General features: G+C 40.6%; 1 protein-coding gene across 4 annotated transcripts in view; it reads right to left on the reverse strand.

The window, feature by feature from the left end:
* Positions 1–18,557, reverse strand: part of INPP5K (inositol polyphosphate-5-phosphatase K) — a 1,033,350-nt gene that overhangs the window by 567,845 nt on the left and 446,948 nt on the right. For all 4 annotated transcript variants that reach the window (XM_044054345.1, XM_044054348.1, XM_044054347.1 and 1 more), the window contains exon 7: positions 12,494–12,605. In XM_044054345.1, coding sequence (XP_043910280.1) covers positions 12,494–12,605 — 112 coding nt within the window. The remainder of the gene's footprint in view (positions 1–12,493; positions 12,606–18,557) is intronic.

Genomic DNA, 18,557 nt, shown 5'->3' on the forward strand with positions numbered 1-18,557 from the left:
TATCTCAATTAGTTATACCTATCAAACATACAGCATTACGAGAAACATTCCTCATTTTGAGTCTTAAAAAGTGCATATTTCTCATTGTTACACGTTAAAATGGTCTCCAACACATTCAGAGTAAAGAATCATCAAAAGAGCTTTTTTGTAAGTATAAAGTAGTATATTCTAAGAATCCTTTGCGCTTCCTAACTGAAGCTGTTAGTATGTTCCACATTAGGAAAGGTAGTGTTCCACATTAGGAAAGGTAGTGTTCGACATTCTGGAGATGGGAGATTGAGAGAGAAGCAGTTATTCTGTATTTATTTCACTGAAGTAACTGTTTTTGTGGCAGGTAACAGCTTCATTTTTACTTCACAGAACTTTCTCATAGCTCTCAGTTGTCCAGATTTTCCCAGAATGTACAGAGATTTTTGCCTTTTATTTCTGGTCTGTTCCTCAAACAATTTAAGGTTTTCTGGCAAACCAGTGAAGACTGTAGTCACTAAATAGTGGCAGACATTTCAGTTACAGAATTCACATACTTCAGAAAAATGCATAACACCAGACCTTTTACTCTGGGAACTTTTGAAGTTTATAAGAGCAATATATAAAATGTTTCCCTATTTTGGGGGCTTTGCCCCACCCCATAATTTTTGTATTTGTCCAGATTTCTTGAGCTAAGAGGTTGCTTAAGCATTTCTCACTATAGGTTCATAGTTTAGTTGTAGGCTATCTACCCTTGAGAGCCATGTTAAGCCTGGCCAAATCTCCCAACCCACATGGTGTTTATCTTTACCCATTCATGGACTAGATTCATGTTATACATAGTGATAATAACCAGAATAATAGCATATTTATAAGGCCACAGGTGTGGTATACAATACATAATTTAGTAGCTGTCTCTGTCCATTGGAGCAGGAGGGGGCAGATCTACAGTAAATAGACTATTTCCCATCCACAGAGCCAAGTTAAGCTTGTATATGGACAGGGATGAACTTTGTTTTAGGAGGATTGGGAGTCTGCTCTAGGGCAATGGTATCCTTTGCAAGATATTCCTGTCTCTCCACACAGTTCTGTTGATGTTACACAGGAGGTTTAGATACCTAGACCAAGTATTTCTAGAGCTGTTTGATTTGCAGAATGACTTATATGCCAGACACAGGTCTCCTGTTAACAGTCTGTAAGAGACCAAGTATAGCAATAGGGTTTAAAGATGGTACACGTATGGCAAATGGTTTAAGCTGATTATCCTTGTTTAAGATATCTCTGTGGTTGTCCAGCTGTTGCATACATCTGGACAGATACATGCAAAAGGGGGTGTTATAATCAATGATTAACCTTAAGAGGGCTGAATAGACGGGGATAATGACATCCCTCAACCTAGAAGCAATCCCCTTGTTAATAAGCTGTGCAATACAAAAGGACTTCCTCACCACACTGGACATATGTTGGTCGAAAATTAGGTTGCTATTGACATAAGCTCCCAAGTCCCGAATGACTGGGTCACCTCTTAAAGGTTAATTCTCAATGGGGTAGTTCCACAGGGGAGCTGACTTACCAGAAGATAAGGTAAATAATTTTTTGGTATTTAGCTTTAGTCTGTGATTCTGGCACCAGTAACTAATACAGCAGTTCTTGATTATCCACACATAAACAGATATACCCTGAAGATCTGGCCTCTGGGTTTGCACCCCCCTGAAAAAGAATCCCACAGGCGCCGATGCCCTGGATGCATCTTAAACAGCATGAAGCATAATTCAGCCACACACCTAACAACACTGTTCAATTTCAGCCTCCATACAGGTTTTGTACCAAATGAATGGAGAACAGCTGTAGTCATTCCCCTGCATAATGGAGGACCTTCCACAGACCCAGGCAATTACAGACCTGTAAGTCTGACCTCCATCATACGCAAAGCCATGTAAAGATTTTTCATAGAATTAATCAGTAAGGACATAGGGAACCTTCAAACACTGGTGCCGTCTCAATTTTGATTTATCAAGGGCAAGTAAAGTTTCTTAAACCTGGTGCATTATTTTGAGAATGTCACACAAGCAATGGATGAAGGCGCAACAGTACACACCATGTATGTCGACCTAGTGAAAGCTTTTGACACAGTTCCCCACTTGGACATAGTAGAAAACCTAAATACACTGGGAATAAACCTGTCACTCGCTGGATTACCAACTGGCTCCGAGATAAGATGCAGACCAAAATAGGGGACATAACCTCCACAAAAAGACCAGTCACTGGTACATTCCCCAGGGTAAAGTGCTGGTACCTCTCCTGTTTGGCATCTACTTTTCTGAAGTAAATGCCAATACCAAAGGGGTCAGGCTGACTACGTTTGCAGATGAGTGCAAGCTAAGAACAGTCACTGAATTCCCAACTGACTTAGTCATCCTGCAAGAAGGTTTTTCTCAAATAAATAACTGGTGCCAAAATCATGGGCTAAAACTTGATGCCAAAAATGCACTATTGTATGAATCCTTTGGGAAGTCATCTACTTCAGGGAACTAACACACTGACAACAGGTCCCCAAGAGTTGACACAGCTGTTTGGGATTTGGGAGCTTATGTTCATAGGTAGGTACTAGGCTATTGGCCCTAGGGCCTATATAAGCCTAGCCAGAAAGGTACCCTGGCTTTCGCCACCCAAGAAGATTACTTTCCTGTGCCCCTGTCGAGCAGAGCCACAGAAGTGATCCCTGTGGTGAATCTCCTATTTCCCATCCAATCATCATGATTTTTCTTGAAGAGTGCTAATGAGGAGCTCTGTTTGACATAGGTAGGTAGTCTGTTTCAGAGTATGGGAAGTCTGTGGGACAGGAATCTATCCCTCCAGCATGTTCTGTTTATTGTGGTGACAAGATTTAGGTCCCTACAGTGTGCAGTTCAGAGGGATTGGGATTTCTTTAAGTGGAGCATGTCCAACAGCTCTGGGTTTGATATAGCTTTGTATGTTAGGCAGAGATCGCCTCTGAGAAGGCGATATGCAATGGAGTAAAGCTATAGTTTTTTGAGACGGTCGGCATAGGGTATCTGTTTGAGGCCAATAATCCTCTTTGTGAGGTACTTCTGTGGCCTCCCCAGTTGTTGTAGATGTCTTGTGAGGTACATACCAAAAGGGGCGCTGTACTCTATAATGGGTCTAATGAGTGATGAGTAGAGGGGAACAATGACCTTTTTTTTCTGGATGAGAAACCTTTTGTGATGAGGTGTGCCATATAGGATTTCCTGAGCACTGTGGCGATGTGATTATCAAAGGAGAGACTACTGTCCACCTGCATCCCAAGGTTTCTTATCACACTTTCGGTGTTAAGTAGACTACCACCTATGTGGTACGCTCATGGGTACAGAGTTTTTACCAAAGGGGATGACAATGCACTTTTTGGCACTGACACCAGGCATCTGTCTCAGTGAGGCCCTTTTGTAGGATGTCCACATCGTTAGGAGTTTCGATTATGGCTCCCAGTTTGCAGTCAACTGCAAATTTCGTTAGCCAAAGACCTTCTGTGTTAGCCTGTACTTCAGAGAAGTAGATACCACACAGGAGAAGACCCAGGACTGAACCCTGTGGTGCTCCACTTGGTACTGGTCTGAAGTCGGATTTGGAGTCTGCTACTTTCAGAGTGTGGGTTCTGTCTGTGAGCCAGTTGGCAACCCATCTTGTGACATAGGGATTTATACCTAGTTTAGGGAGTTTATCTATAATTCCAGAGTGGAGTATGGTATCGAAAGCCTTGGCGAGATCTAGATAGGCTGTGTGAACCACCTTACCCTCATCTATGGCTTTGGTGACTACTTCAAAGAAGTCTATCAGGTTTAGGAGACATGATCTGCCTTTTACAAACCCCGAACTGGGTGGGGTCCAGAGTTTGGAGATTACCAATGTCTTTGTTTTTGAGCTCCATGAGGATACGTTCCATGGCCTTGCAGACCAGGCTCATCAGGCTAATGGGGCGGTAGTTCCCGGGGTCCGTTGTGGCTCCCCCTTTGTGGAGTGGACAGTGACCTAACTTTTTACCATGTGTCTACTGTTGTAGAAAGTCCATCTATGCAGCACAGCTTATAAACAAAGGGATTGTGTTTAGATCTTGGGATGTCATTATCTCCCTTTACTCAGCACTCATTAGGCCAGTCATTGAATATGTCACCTTTAGCATGCATTTGTCCAGACACATGCAATACTTAGAATGCCCACAGATATACCTGACTAAAAGGACACAGGGCCAAAACAACATGTCCTACCTGGACTGAACTAAAGCCCTGTCACTATACTCGGTATCCTATAGACTGCTAAGAGGTGACTTGTGTCTGGCATACAAGGCATCCTCCAACTCATTACTGATGGATTTGCTGCACATCAGCAAGTCAAATGGCATCAGAAATACTCGGACTAGGGATCTACGTCTGCAACATCAACAGAATGGTTTGGAGGTACAGGTTTATCTCACAGAGGATACCGCTGCTACAGAAGACTCCCCGTCCACACAAAGCAAAGTTCATCCCTGTCCATATTCAAGCACAACTTTGATCTATGATGGGAAAGGGAACATTTACCACAGACTGCCCTCTTAAGCCATCTCCTAAATGCTTTACCCCATGCATGGGTCCCCTTCTAATTATCTATGGTATGATTCCAGTTATTCTCATTAGGGGATATACTTAATTATCACACATGGGACAGGTAAGGCCAATCTATAACCAGATAGGATAGGTTATTTCAGGCACTAAAACTGAATTTGGCTAGACTTAAAATGGCGCACAAGAGCAGCTAGCCTAGTACTTACTTACGAACCTATAAATATCTGACTAGTTACAGCAGCAAAGAAATCTGAATGGCCAGCATCAAACAGCAGGAAGAGGTAAGGATAATAGGAGAAATCTGCAGTTATTCAAGATTTAAGATCACCCCCAACTTAAAAACTTCGAAGTTATGGTTGAGAAAGAACTTAGAGGCCAGCTTAGGTACAAGGTTACTTCAAATCTTTCTAAGGAAGAAATGAATATTTTAAGAGCTTGCAAGGAAGACAAAAACCTTAGAATTATGAAGTCTGACAAGGGGGGGTGGGGTTGGATCTATGGATCAGATTAATTATGAAGCAAAGATGTTTGAACTGTTAAATGACTAATTTACTTATGAGAGTGTCTCTCTGAATAAGATTCACATTGCTCACAAAAATCTAGCCCTATGTTTAAATGATTTATTAATTGAGGGGTTTATTGATTTAGAAACTTACAATTATTTACACGTTGAAAAACCATAAGTACCTTCAATTTATGGTATACCTAAGGTCCACAAAAACATTGTGGACCCTCCACTTAGGCCTATTGTCTCTGCTCAAGGTTCTATCATGGCCCCCTTGGCTAAATATGTAGATGTCCATCTTAAAAAGTTAGTAATGGATCATCCTAACATGTTAAAGGATTCATGGAACTTTTTAAGACATTCACAATTCAAACCAGGGAAACACATCATGTTTTATTACAATGGACTTAGTGGATGTATTTACATGTATTCCACATGACATAGGTTTGGCATGGTTTGAAGAATTTTTAGAAAACGGGTCCAACATTTATTTTAGTGTTTCGTACATGTTTGATTTTAATGGATTTAATTTTAAACAACAATTTTATTTTTTTTCCAGGGGGAGTATTTTAGACAAACAAAAGGTGTGGCTATGGGTGCACACTGTGCACCCACATATGCTAATATTTTATTGTACTGGGAAGAAAGATTTTTTTAATTCTGATTTTAAACATTACTGGAATTTTTATGGGCGTTTCCTGAATGATGTATGCCTTTTTTGGAACAGTTCAGTTGATAAATTTGCTGAATTTTATGATTACATTTCCAACACAAAATTTTTTTTAAGGTTTACTTATAAAATTGATGAGAGTGATTTATATTTTCTTGATGTTAACATTCAGAGACATGGCAATGGTTTCAAATCAAAATGTTTTATAAAGGAGACATTCTCTAATGCCTATTTACATTATACCAGCTTCCACCCACCCTATCAAAAAAGGGCAATTATTAAAAGTCAGTTGGTGCGAGCTTGTAGGATGACTTCTGAAGACGATGATTTTAGAAGTGAATGTGACCTTATTAATGACATGTTCAAGGCAAGAGGTTATCCCAGTGATTTGTTAACATCTGTGACCACTGAGGTAATGGAGGGTAGAATTTCTAGATTTGCCCCGATTTTAGGAAAAACTTCCCCATCCCTGAATTGACCAACAATGAGGAGAATTTACTGGATGTTCCAGTTCAAGATAAAGGATATCAGTCTGCCATGGTTACCACCTTTGATTTTACCCAGTACAGGGAGAACATTTGAGAAGGCCAATCAGCTTAGTTTCTGCTACTCCTTTCTCTCTTTCCACTAAAAAAAAAAATGTATCTGCTTTTACTGTATTTGTGTTTCTTCCTACTTTATTTTGCTTTTGCGTCATCTTAAAAGTACTCAATTGTATTTATTACTGCTTGGTGTAACTCATTCTAAGCCTTTTAGTTTAAGCACTTGGGCTTCAGACCAGTTGTTTTACATTATGAAGGTTTGTGGCCTGCACTGTGGTGGCAGGACAGGTAGCTTACATCCTTCTAAGTTGGGAACTGCTGATTGAGGGCTCAGTGTCTGTTATTCTAAAAGTGTATTAGTTCTGGTTTAAGCACTTGGGCTTCAGGCCAGTTATTTTACATTAAGAAGATTTGTGGTCTGCACTCTTGTGGGAGGAGAGGATGGACTCTGCCCTTCTGAGCTGGGAATTTCTGGTTAAAGGCTTATAGTGCCTGCATATTTGAACTGCTTCTTACTGTAATTGGTACACCTTGTTTGCTGTAGCATAGACTAGATCCAGGCCTGCTGAATCTAGTTTTGTTTGTATGCTTGTTGTTTGCTTGTTATTTCCCTGAAAAGCTAATTCCACCTAAAACGCGGCTTTTCAGCGCTTCTGTGGATCCCTAGAGATATCTGCATTGCTTACTGTACTTATTTCCTTGTTTCACTTGAAAGAAAGTTACTGTTTGTCGTTTTTGCATTTAAGTTACTGGCACTTGCTCACTAAAGCAATTATATAAGTCAGCACTAAAAAAATTAAAAGCACTACACCCTCACAAACTCCCCTTGAGTACCTTGTTCCCCATTGGCCCTTTTTTCAATTATAAAGGAATTTCCAATACTATTCTAGCATGTCCAAAGGTCAGTTGTCAATCTCCTCTCCGGTCCAGCTGGTGAATCTGGGAATCTTGAGGCAATGTTACAACTGCCTCATGTACACAGACAACCCTCTCCTCCTCCCAACAAATTCCAACACATGTGAGAGATGCAACCATATAGCCAAACTGGAGGCTAAGCTCTCTAAACTCAGTACTGGCGTAACCAGTCAGGAGGAGAGGGAAACCACACTCACTACAATTCCAGTCTCACATAGACCTACCACGACAGCAAACCAAACACATAAACACACAAAAACATACTCGGAGGCTCTAATCTGCCTAAACAGCAGAGACCTCCAAAGCAGACACCCAAGCAACCGCTACCCCAAAACATAACACGTGCAACACATAGCTCACAAAGCCAGTGTGCCGAACAGTCACAGCCCTTAAGGCTAAACAACACACCTGATACACTTGTAATAGGTGACGCTATCGTCAGGCACACTGACGTCCCGCTCACCAGGCTGAACAAGGAGAAGGTCACGGTGAGCTGCCTGTCGGGCGCTAGGATCCGCCACATAACACAAACACTCAGGTCACTCCAAGGCAAGTACAAATATGACTCAGTCATTGTCCATGCTGGTGTGAATGACCTGAGACGTACCTCCCTGGACTACATGAAAAGAGACTTAGAGGAGCTCTCTGAGCATGTAGCCCAGGCCGGTATGACCCTGACCTTGAGTAGCATCTTACCCTCACCAAGAATGATGCCACAATATGAAGACAAGATGATCAATTTCAACAATTGGCTTAAGTATTGGTGTCATTCAAAGGGGATCCAATGTCTGTCAGCCTGGGATGACATGCTCGACAAGCCACGATGCTTCGCTAGGGACGGCTTGCACCTGTCACCCCTGGGCTTTTGGATATTGGCAAAGGCTCTTGCTACCCCATAGTGCCTTTTTAGGCAAGGCTCAAAAGACAAACCCACCTCCATAGGTATCACAAGGGATAAGAAACTAAGAGTAATGCTACTCAACGCCAGAAGTCTAAACCTAAAGATGCACACACTCGAAACTCTCCTTAGCATGGAGAACATCGATATCTGTGCAGTAACAGAAACCTGGTTCAAGGCTCCCGAGCACCCCAGCATTACCGGGTTATACCTCATACCATGCTTTTCGCCCCAAAACTTGGACCGAACCACAAAAGGAGGGGGAGTATCAATATTCGTCAAAGATACCCACACCTCCAGGTTGGTGGCACAGCACGAAGTATCAGAGACTATCCATGTGCAACTAACAGTGGGTAAAACTGCCTTCCAGTTTATAGCCTGCTACAGACCACCCTCCCAAACCCAGGAACCCCACTTGGTCTTCCTGAGAACACTGGAAAATATGAAGGTCTCTCCAAACACCATTATATTGGGCGACTTCAACTACCCAAACATAGACTGGCAGCATTACTCTAGCTCCAACATCCTAGCCCAAAGGTTCCTAGAATTTATAAACTCAAATGCTATGGAACAACTTGTTACCACTCCCACAAGAGGGGAAAACATACTGGACCTGATCATCACCAACATGGGGACTTTATGCTCCAGACCATTAGTGTATCCCTCACTGGTAAGATCAGACCATAAACTAATCTCACTGGATATTCACATCCCGACCCCAGCCCCTGCCCAGAAAACCACAGTGAAAAACTTCTCTAAAGCAAATTTCACACTTCTCTGAACCGAGGTGGAATCCTTCAAAGCCCCCGGGCCAGTGGAAAATATGGCCCAGACCGCAGAATCCTTTATAAATGCATTCTATGAACACCTTCAGGAATACATGGATCATGCAATCCCAAATAAAACCAAGACCAATCCTCAAAGGCAGATGTCCTGTCTGGTGGACCCCAGCCATAAACAAACTATACAATAGAAGGAGGAAGCTACTACATGATAGAGCAAAATCCCAAAAAGGGAAGGCATCTCTGATCAGTATTAGCAAAAAACTACGGGCACACAAAATCGTCTAAGGCCAGCTTCGAGAGAAAAATTGCACAGGACACTAAGGATAATCACAAGGCTTTCTTTAGTTATGTTAGTAACCTGGGTGGGAATTCACAGATATGCTCAGAATTAGTCCAAAATGACAAAAAATACACAGAACCCACAGACATTGCCAACATGCTAGCTGACAGGTTCAGCGCAAACTTCTCCCCCCCACCAAAAGGGCAAATATCTATCCCAGCAGAGTGCTGCCCCCCTGACATCTCAGATGCTCAGGTAAGAGCCTCCCTCTCCAAAGCAAAAAACACAGCATCAATGGGACCAGACGGTGTCCCGGGCTGCGTCCTACATGAACTCCAAGAAGAGCTAAACCCAAACATAAAACTACTGTTCAATCTCAGCCTTACTACAGGATATGTACCCAAAGAGTGGCGTACAGCAACAATGGTCCCTCTCCACAAAGGTGGTTGCTCAACGGATCCTGGAAACTATCGCCCCATAAGCCTGACTAGCTTGATCTGCAAAGCTATGGAAAGGATCATCATGGACCTCATAAATTAAGATATTGGGGACCTACAGACACTGGATCCTACCCAGTTCGGCTTTGTTAAGGGCAGATTCTGCCTCTTAAACCTTGTCGATTTCTTTGAAACAGTCACCAAGTCCATTGACGAGGGGAAGGTGGTCCAATCAGCCTACCTGGACCTCACAAAAGCCTTCGATACAATACCCCACTCGGGCATTATAGATAAGCTCACCAGCTTAAATATAAACCCCTATGTCATTAGATGGGTTGCAAACTGGCTCAAGGACAGAACCCACTTGGTTAGAATTGCTGGAGCCATGTCAGACTCCAAACCAGTTACAAGTGGCGTCCCACAAGGCTCAGTCCTGGGACCTCTCTTGTTCGGTATATATTTCTTGGAGGTACAGGCCAACACGGAAGGACTGTGGCTGACCAAGTTCACAGATGACTGCAAACTGGGCACCATAATCGACTCTCCAGCCGACACAAGCATCCTCCAAAAGGGCCTCATAGAAACAGACAACTGGTGCCAGAGCCATGGCCTCAAGCTAAACGCCAAAAAGTGTATAGTCATCCCCTTTGGTAAAAACAAAGTGCCCACAAATTACCACATAGGTGGTAATCCATTAAGTACAGAAGAAGTAATTAGGGACCTGGGGACCCAAGTTGATAGCAATCTCTCATTTGACAACCACGTGGCCAAAGTGGTTAGAAAAACATTTTATATAGCCCACCTAATCATGAAGGGATTCACATCTAGATCAGGGGAGGTTATTGTGCCTCTTTACTCATCCCTCATCAGGCCCGTAATTGAGTACAATGCCCCTTTTGGGATGTACCTTACCAGACACCTGCAGCAACTGGAAAGACCCCAAAAGTACCTCACCAAGAGGATCAAAGGGCTCAAACAGATGCCATATGCTGCCCGGTTAAAGAAACTCCAGCTCTACTCAGTGGCATACCGCCTGCTCAGAGGCGATCTGTGCCTGACGTATAAAGCTATGTCCAACCCGGAATTAATGGACATGCTGCACCTCAGAAAATCCAAATCCCATCGAGCTACGTGCTCAAGAGACTTGAACCTCAGCACTGAAATAAATAGGACATGCCGGAGGGACAGATTCATAACCCAGAGGCTCCCTTCACTCTGGAATAAAATCCCAGTCCAGGTTAGGCAGAGTCTCTCATTGACTCTCTTCAAGAGGAATCTTGATGAGTGGATGGGAGATCGTAGGTTTACCCCGGGTATCACTTCTGTGTCACTGTTAGACAGAGGCACAGTATACTAACCTCGAAAAAGGGCATAGCAAAATTAATTTAAAATGGGTGGCGAAAGCCAAACAGACTCTGGCTAGGCTTATAAATGCCCTAGGGCAGATAGCCTAGTATGAACCTATGAAAGTAACTTAGTTAGGAAGATTGTTACCAAAGAATGGAATAAATTTGCCAGTTTGTCCGACTTGAATTATATATTTGAAAAACCTTTTAAATGTGTATATAGAAAGGGATGAAATATTAAGAACATTTTGGAAGGGACAAACAGTGGATTGTTCTTTAGTAAATAAAAATGGACCCGTAAATGTGGTAACTGTCCACAGTGTTTTAACATAAAAGAAGGTGACGCTATTTTTTTGAAATGCAGGGGGTAAACACCTTTGTTACAAAAGGCTTTGCTAACTGCAATACCACTGGGGTGGTATACATTGCCCTATGAGGGATATGTGATTCTTTCTCTGTTGGCAAAACCGAAAGGAGATTGAGGCAGAGAATGTATGAGCATGGTTATGGCATTAGAAAAAGAAAGGACAACAATGCTTTGTACAAACACCATGAAAACTGTGTTAATGCTAAATTTCAGTTTTTTGTAATTGAAGTTGTCCCTCTTGATCCCAGGGGAGGTCCATGGGAGACCTGTCTGGAATACAGGGAGTTATACTGGCAAATTGTTTTAGATGCCAGTATCCCCCCTGGTCTTAATGAATTGTTAGCTATAAACTGTTCTGAAATTAAGGCCTGCCAAAGGCCTGCCAAATTATAATATTTATTTATTGTTCAACTTTTATACATTTACAAAAGTTTTATATATTTTTATTTTTTCATATTTAATATGTATATATTTATTTATCTAATGTCACTTTTGGGGGTCATGTATTCTTTTTCAGATTCTTTTGTATGTAATGTGTGAATTTTTATATGTAATGTGTGATGTTTCCACCAGATGGTGCTAGTACCCTTTGATCATTGCATTTTATTTATTGTATATTAAGGAATTTTAGCATTTTAAATAAATGTTTTACTATATAGCCGCATATACAATTAAGGTTTACATATGTATACATACATTTCTCATATATTTATATGTATATCCATGTATTTTGTATGCATTTTAAACTGTGTTAAATTTATTTTAGGTCTTTCAGGATTGATTGTTTCACAACTATTTAATGCAAGTTGCTTTTCATTGGTTCATTCAAATGGGTTAGGTTATATATTTAAGTGTTTAATGAGGTCAGTTTTATCCGATGAAGTTGTTTTTGACGAAAACGTATGAGGAACTGGTTACACAGCGTTATTTTTCGTTTGTTACTTGTTGGATTAAAGTGTGTTTTGTCCTTTAGCCGAGTTCGCTGTGCCTTATTCTTGGTTTAGCAAGATTTGAGATCAGCTTGAGAAAGAAGAAAAACATACAAGACAAAGCACTGGGAATATTTTATTTCATAATTAACCTCTATTCACTTCCACCATACATTTTTGTCTGGGCACGTTAGCTAAAGTTAAAATGCTGCTTTAAAGCTGCATTCACAGCTTCTACAAAATGTTATTACCTGATCTTTATCCCAAAGCAAATGCAACCGCTTGCCATCAATAGCCTCCCGTATAAAATGTATTCCATGAGATTCAATCCGGAAATTCAGATCTCCAAACCAGAACAGAACACTGTTTTTGGAAACAGAGAAAACAGTAATCAGATTAGAATTTGCTGCAGATGTTATTTCATTTCATTTGTTTGAGAAAGCATATCTAGGTAAATAAATGTGCCAGCTAAACTGCTTTTATCATTATCTCTCCCTCATGCTTTCTTAAATGCCTCCACTGATTTTTTTTTCCACCATCCATTCTGGAATAACATTCCACGAATAAACAATCTTCTTGGTGAAGGAATTCTTTTAATGAACTGCCCACTTATTGTTAATGATAACTCAGTAATGTCTGGCTCAACTGTCTCATTTGATAAGATTGTATTACTTATTTTGCAAGCATTCCTCTGTCATGACGTTCTCTAGGTACATACCTTAACTGCATTTTCTGTTTACTGTATTCATCATATAGACTTCTGGCCTTGGGTAGTGCCTCAAAAGGCTCTTGTATCATCCTACCACTCTGGTTAACAAATCTCAGATAGATTAGTTAGAAATATGGACAGACAAAAGATGGGATTCCACAGATTGACAATTGTGCCCTTCCCCCTCATTATTTTGGGTTAAATATCAACAGTTCTCTCACGCAGTCTTATGCACCCTTATTATATCATTTGTGCCTTCTGACCTTCAAAAGAGAAGAATTCCAGATTCTCTGCTTATATCTGTTCCTCCCACCATATACACCCATGCTGTTTATTTTTTTTTAACTCGGTCATCAGTTTGCTATCTGTTTTGACATGGTTCCCAGAACTACATGCAGTATTCAAGGTGTGACCTGATCAATGCCTGGGATATGCAGTACCACACTTCTCTGATTCTTGAATCAAAACTCCTAAGAATATATTCTAATACTGTACTATATGCTATAGTTATGGCTTCAGCCATTTCAAACCATCCTTGATCATTTACACTAATCAATGTAAGCACCCCAAGATCTTTCTTCTGCTCTGTTGTTCAGTCCACCACTCACACCAAATACTGCGCACCATTTTTTAATGTCTTAAGTGCACAACCTTACACAGATTTCCATTAAGCCATCTTTCTGCCCATTTATTTTTTTCTGAATCTTTTTTGTATACCACTGCCTACTTCTCCCATTGCATAAAAAAATCTTTATGTCGCCTGCGAAGAGACTGGTTTTATTTTCTCTACCTTCTGATGTGTCTAAAATTGAAATGGAATAAATGGAAGCCTGACCCCTGAGGGAGACCATTAGTGGCATCACTTACTTCTATCAGTGTTCCTTTCATCGTAACCTTTTACATCCTACTATTATGCCAAACGTCAGTCCAACACTTTAATCCTGGTCTCAGCTGCTAACCTTTGCGCAAAACAGTCTGTTGTGCTGTACCAAATGAAATACCTTATCAAAATCTAGACAGGCTGCAACCACATGAGCTCCCCTGCCTACATGTTTTATAACCCAATTAAAATAATGAAGTAGTTAAACCGACAATGTCCTCATTACACAAAACCATGATTGTTACTGCACTGCAGTTTAATAATTTCTAAGAACCCAATAACTCCATCTCTTAGAATTCTCTCTATAACACTGCTGTCAAATAGATCTATAGTTATTTGGGGCCTATGTCCCTCATTATGCAAAGGTTCCATGCTTGCTGCTTCCAGGCATTGGCTACCTCTACATTACAGAGATTTATTCAACATCGCAATCACAGTTTCTTCCAGCACACGTCAGATTCTTTAAGACCCTGGAAGTCAAGCCCATCCAGTCCCACATTTTATTTCTACCCTAATGGTAGCAGTTCTCTCAATACCTTCTCATTTTGAATTATGTTGTCCACATGCTGCACTCCTCACTTTGCCTAGAAACCTCCCAACAAGGCACCTTGCCCCCTTTTCCTTTAGAGTCATCATTGTGGGGTACTCAAATTGCACATTTGCTTATTCTTTTTCCTGCTCAATTTCCCTCCCATCCATAATTACACTAGTTGTCTTTCTTCCCCTTACCCTTTCCTGAAACAAACTATAAAAAATGACTTCCATTCTTTAATCTACCTTGCACTTTAGCTGCCTCACCTCCTTTTTGGCCCTTCTACACACTTCTGTGTACACTGAAACTCTTCTATCTCAGCTCATCCTCCACTCCATCTTTTTTCTTCAGTCTCAATTACCAATTTTATATTCCTATGCAGCCACATTGCTTTTTTCCCTTTTTGTCTCATTTTTCACACCACCTTGTTCATACCCCCTAAGAACTGTGTGCCTTACTACTTTTTAACCGCTCAGTTTACTTTCAGTCTCCAAACTCCTTCCAGACCATCTTCTTAAGCAAAACATAATTTACCCCTTCCCCTTAAAGTATCACACCAATAAAAATGATGATGGGTTTGTGTTATCATAACCAGTCTGTGTGCTGAGAAATCAATGTCAAGAAATTCACCTCAATTTAGCTTCTTCTCTAAGTAGCTCCTCACATCCTGTATTTCCATTTGGTCTTCAATTCCATTAAACCATTATCAGAGACTTCTTCCTTAAACTACTCTCTCACATGGTATTCAGTTTTCAGGGATAGTTTGTCCAATTTTATCTCCAGCTGTTTTGAAAATAATAACACCGGCATCTATTATTGTATCTTATGAGAAGTATCCTACTGGCTGACTCAGCTACATCATGCAAAGGGAAAAAGTCCTGACTGCATCCCAGATTACAAGTGTTTGACTATCGGCACAGGCACTGGAGGGAGGATGGGAGTTAGTAGTCCATAACAGCCCATCCATTCTGGGAGGCTGACTGTACTGGTGACAACTGCAGGAACGCAGGTGTACTATGAGCAGAATGAACAGCCTAGCACACCTGCTCTGCAAACAGTGTACTGCATGGTCAGGACGCCACTCATGCACATCTAGAGCCAGACAGAGTAGAATTTGCAGGCTGCAATGTACGTAGGGATTGGATAGTTAACAGAAACTACACACGTCTGCTCCCTAACACCAGACCCTTGTCTTCAGTATGGAACAAATAGGAAAGAAGGCAGCTCTTGACTCAAAACAGAACAAATGGGTCAAATGGATGCAGGATGGAGAGCCATTGGACCAATCGCGCAAAAGCAATAAGAAAAAAGGTTTCTTACTAGCTGAATGCAGGGTGTACCATTCTGCAGTGGAGAAGGTTCCTGTAATCGCAACAAATGCCCATCAACTACAAGCAGTCTGTTTCAAATGAAAATTGCCAGAATAACACAAAGTTTTCAGGGGCACTTAAGTTTGTGTGTGTGTGTGTAAGATAAATAATAATAAAAAACTACACATAGAAAACTAAAAAAAAAAAGTTTCACATACTATAATTTTAATATAATAAATGAGTCAAACAAGGCTTTACCATGTTAACTTGTTATATGACACCATGCTGCCTAATTTATATCATTATTTATAAACCAACTTTGCTTCACTCCTACCCCACTGTACCATCATTTTGATCTTGACCAACAGATTTTTGATTAACATCTCTCTCTTACCAGCAGCTTTCTTATACCAAAAACTAAATAATGCCAAAAGTTGCTAATCCCTTCATCTCTTGGATTACATCTACATGAAAATATGCAACTTAATACTGTGCTAATCAACAGCCTGAAATTACCAAACATACTGCAAATATGTAGCATGAAAACAGTCTAACTTGTAGGGAAACACCAAAATTGTTGTAAAGGTGCACACTGATATGCACCTTTGAAAACTGGAAACTACCAAAGTCATTATTTTCCATTTAAATCATGTGCTCTCATCTTGTACATAATATAGTCACCTCAAGTACTATGCATGTCTTCATGTAACCCTATACACTTAGCTGAATGTGCTTTCTAAAACCATAAATGTCATATGCACTCTTCAGTTTAACTTTATTGCCCAGGAAGGAGACTGAATTGGTTTATCTTGGTCAGTGCTCTATCCTGGTTGAGCACAAAGTACAGTTGTATAAGCTAAACTTACCGTAACAATAGATGTTCGAATGGGTTATGTCTGGCTAAGGATACAAAAGCTGGCTAGCCTCCAAAGCTATAGGGTACCTTCCACAGGCCTAAACGGTCAGGCAGCTTGCCATGAGCTGACTAAAAAAGACATGTTTGGGCATGATGCCCTTCAGAGCTTACCTGCCTGCAGACAGAGGGATGCTGAGTGCTGAAAGGTGTATGCTAGGAACAGAAAAAAAGACAAATGTCCACACCCTGGTATAAAAACATACAAAAGAAACTGGGGTGGGGAGCAGGAGCAGCTACTGCAGCAATGATCATTTGACTATCTACTGTTATGGTAACCTTAACTTACACAACTGTACTAGATTTGTTATATTGACCACTGCTGCTGTAGCCTTAGCTATATGGGTAGATTACCCTAGCAAACTATATTTGGGAAGTGAAAAGAGAAGAGTCCAGAAGCGCCTGAAGAATGGTCCTAGCAAAACTTGATCTGGACCTAGAGAAGCAACCAAGCTTATAGTGCTTTGCAAAAGTATGAACACGGGACCAAGTAGCAGCTTCTAAAATACTTCTAAAATGCAACCCTTTCCAAAAAGCCACAGATGAAGCCAAATCCCTGGGAGAGTAGTTCTTGACCCTGTCTGCAAAAGTTTTGAGTATAACAAAAGGTTAATAGCCTTAGACAACCATTTGGAAATGGTATGTTTTTACACAGGTTGTCCCTTCTTCTTACAGTCACAAGAAATCAACTATTGATCAGAAGATCTGAAAGATGTCTGTGGACATCCAAGGTATGGAGTATCCTCTCTCCCTCATTTTTAGTTTCAGGAAAGAAAATGAGAAGGATAGTTTGGCTTAACGTAAACCCGGATACTTCTTTAGATATAAAAGAATTAGTTCTCTAAAAGAAACCCTATCCCTATAGAAAAGTAGAATGAGTTGCAAGCTCTTATGGTGAGTCAACCCTGACATTCTTCTTACAGAGGTCAGAGTAGTCAGCAAGACTGTTTTCCATGTTAAGAACCTCCATCCAGATTAGATGTTTTAACTCATTCCCTCCAGTACAGCTCTTTTGAGTGTATACCTTTAACTCCCAGTGGGTGTGGATTGACCCTTTAAAAAATGAAGTTATCACCTTGTAGTTCTAGCAAATACTCACTGACAGTGGTAAAATATCAATACAATTGTGTTGGCCATCATGTATGCTTAAAGATAAAATATTCTGATACTTTGTATGTAGCATGGTTTTGGAATTATTAATGCAAATATGAACAAAAAATATTTGACACCCAGAGGCACAGTAGGAGGTAACTGCAGAAATCCCTGGAGGCGCACTCGGCCGTAATGAAATGGAGCAAGTGTTAGCTTCTCTAACACAAAATTAAGATCCCAGGGAGAAGCCACCAGTTTTCTTGGAGGCCTCTTGTGCAAAACTCTTTTCAAAAACATTTAGACACGAGAATGCATTGAAAGAGGAGGATCCATGGGCATACATATTAAAATGGCCAATAAATGAACCTAGACAGAGGAAAAATACAGGACATAGGATAGTAATTCACACAAATATTGTAGAACCAGAGAAAATGTAGCCCTGAATGGTTGCTGGTTATGTTTGTTTATTTATTTACATTTGCTTACCAGGTAAATGTCCGACTGGGCAAAAGAGCCCGTTTTCAGCGGAGACCTGGGGAGAAAAGCTCCAGTACATACAACATAGTTATACAGCATGAAAAGATGATATCATACTTGTACAAAAACATCTTACTATAGGTTCCAAGGAATAAATGTATCCTATACAGTACAAAAATAGGTTCTAAAGAAATAAATGCATTGCAGTTCAAATACAAAGCATTTTTGATCAATTAAATACACACTTTTTTTTAGGATCAAATGACTAAGGAGGTATCAAATGAATAAGGAGGTATCATGTCAGGTGGGCTATGAGAACAGTTGAAAAAGAAGACAAGCAGGAATATAGTATAGAAAAATACAGATCCAATGGGTTAAGAAATACTGTTTTAGTGCATGCTT

The sequence above is a fragment of the Protopterus annectens genome, chromosome 13.part0 (assembly GCF_019279795.1).
Source record: "Protopterus annectens isolate FY-2018-M chromosome 13.part0, PAN1.0, whole genome shotgun sequence".
Classification (NCBI taxonomy): domain Eukaryota; kingdom Metazoa; phylum Chordata; order Ceratodontiformes; family Protopteridae; genus Protopterus; species Protopterus annectens.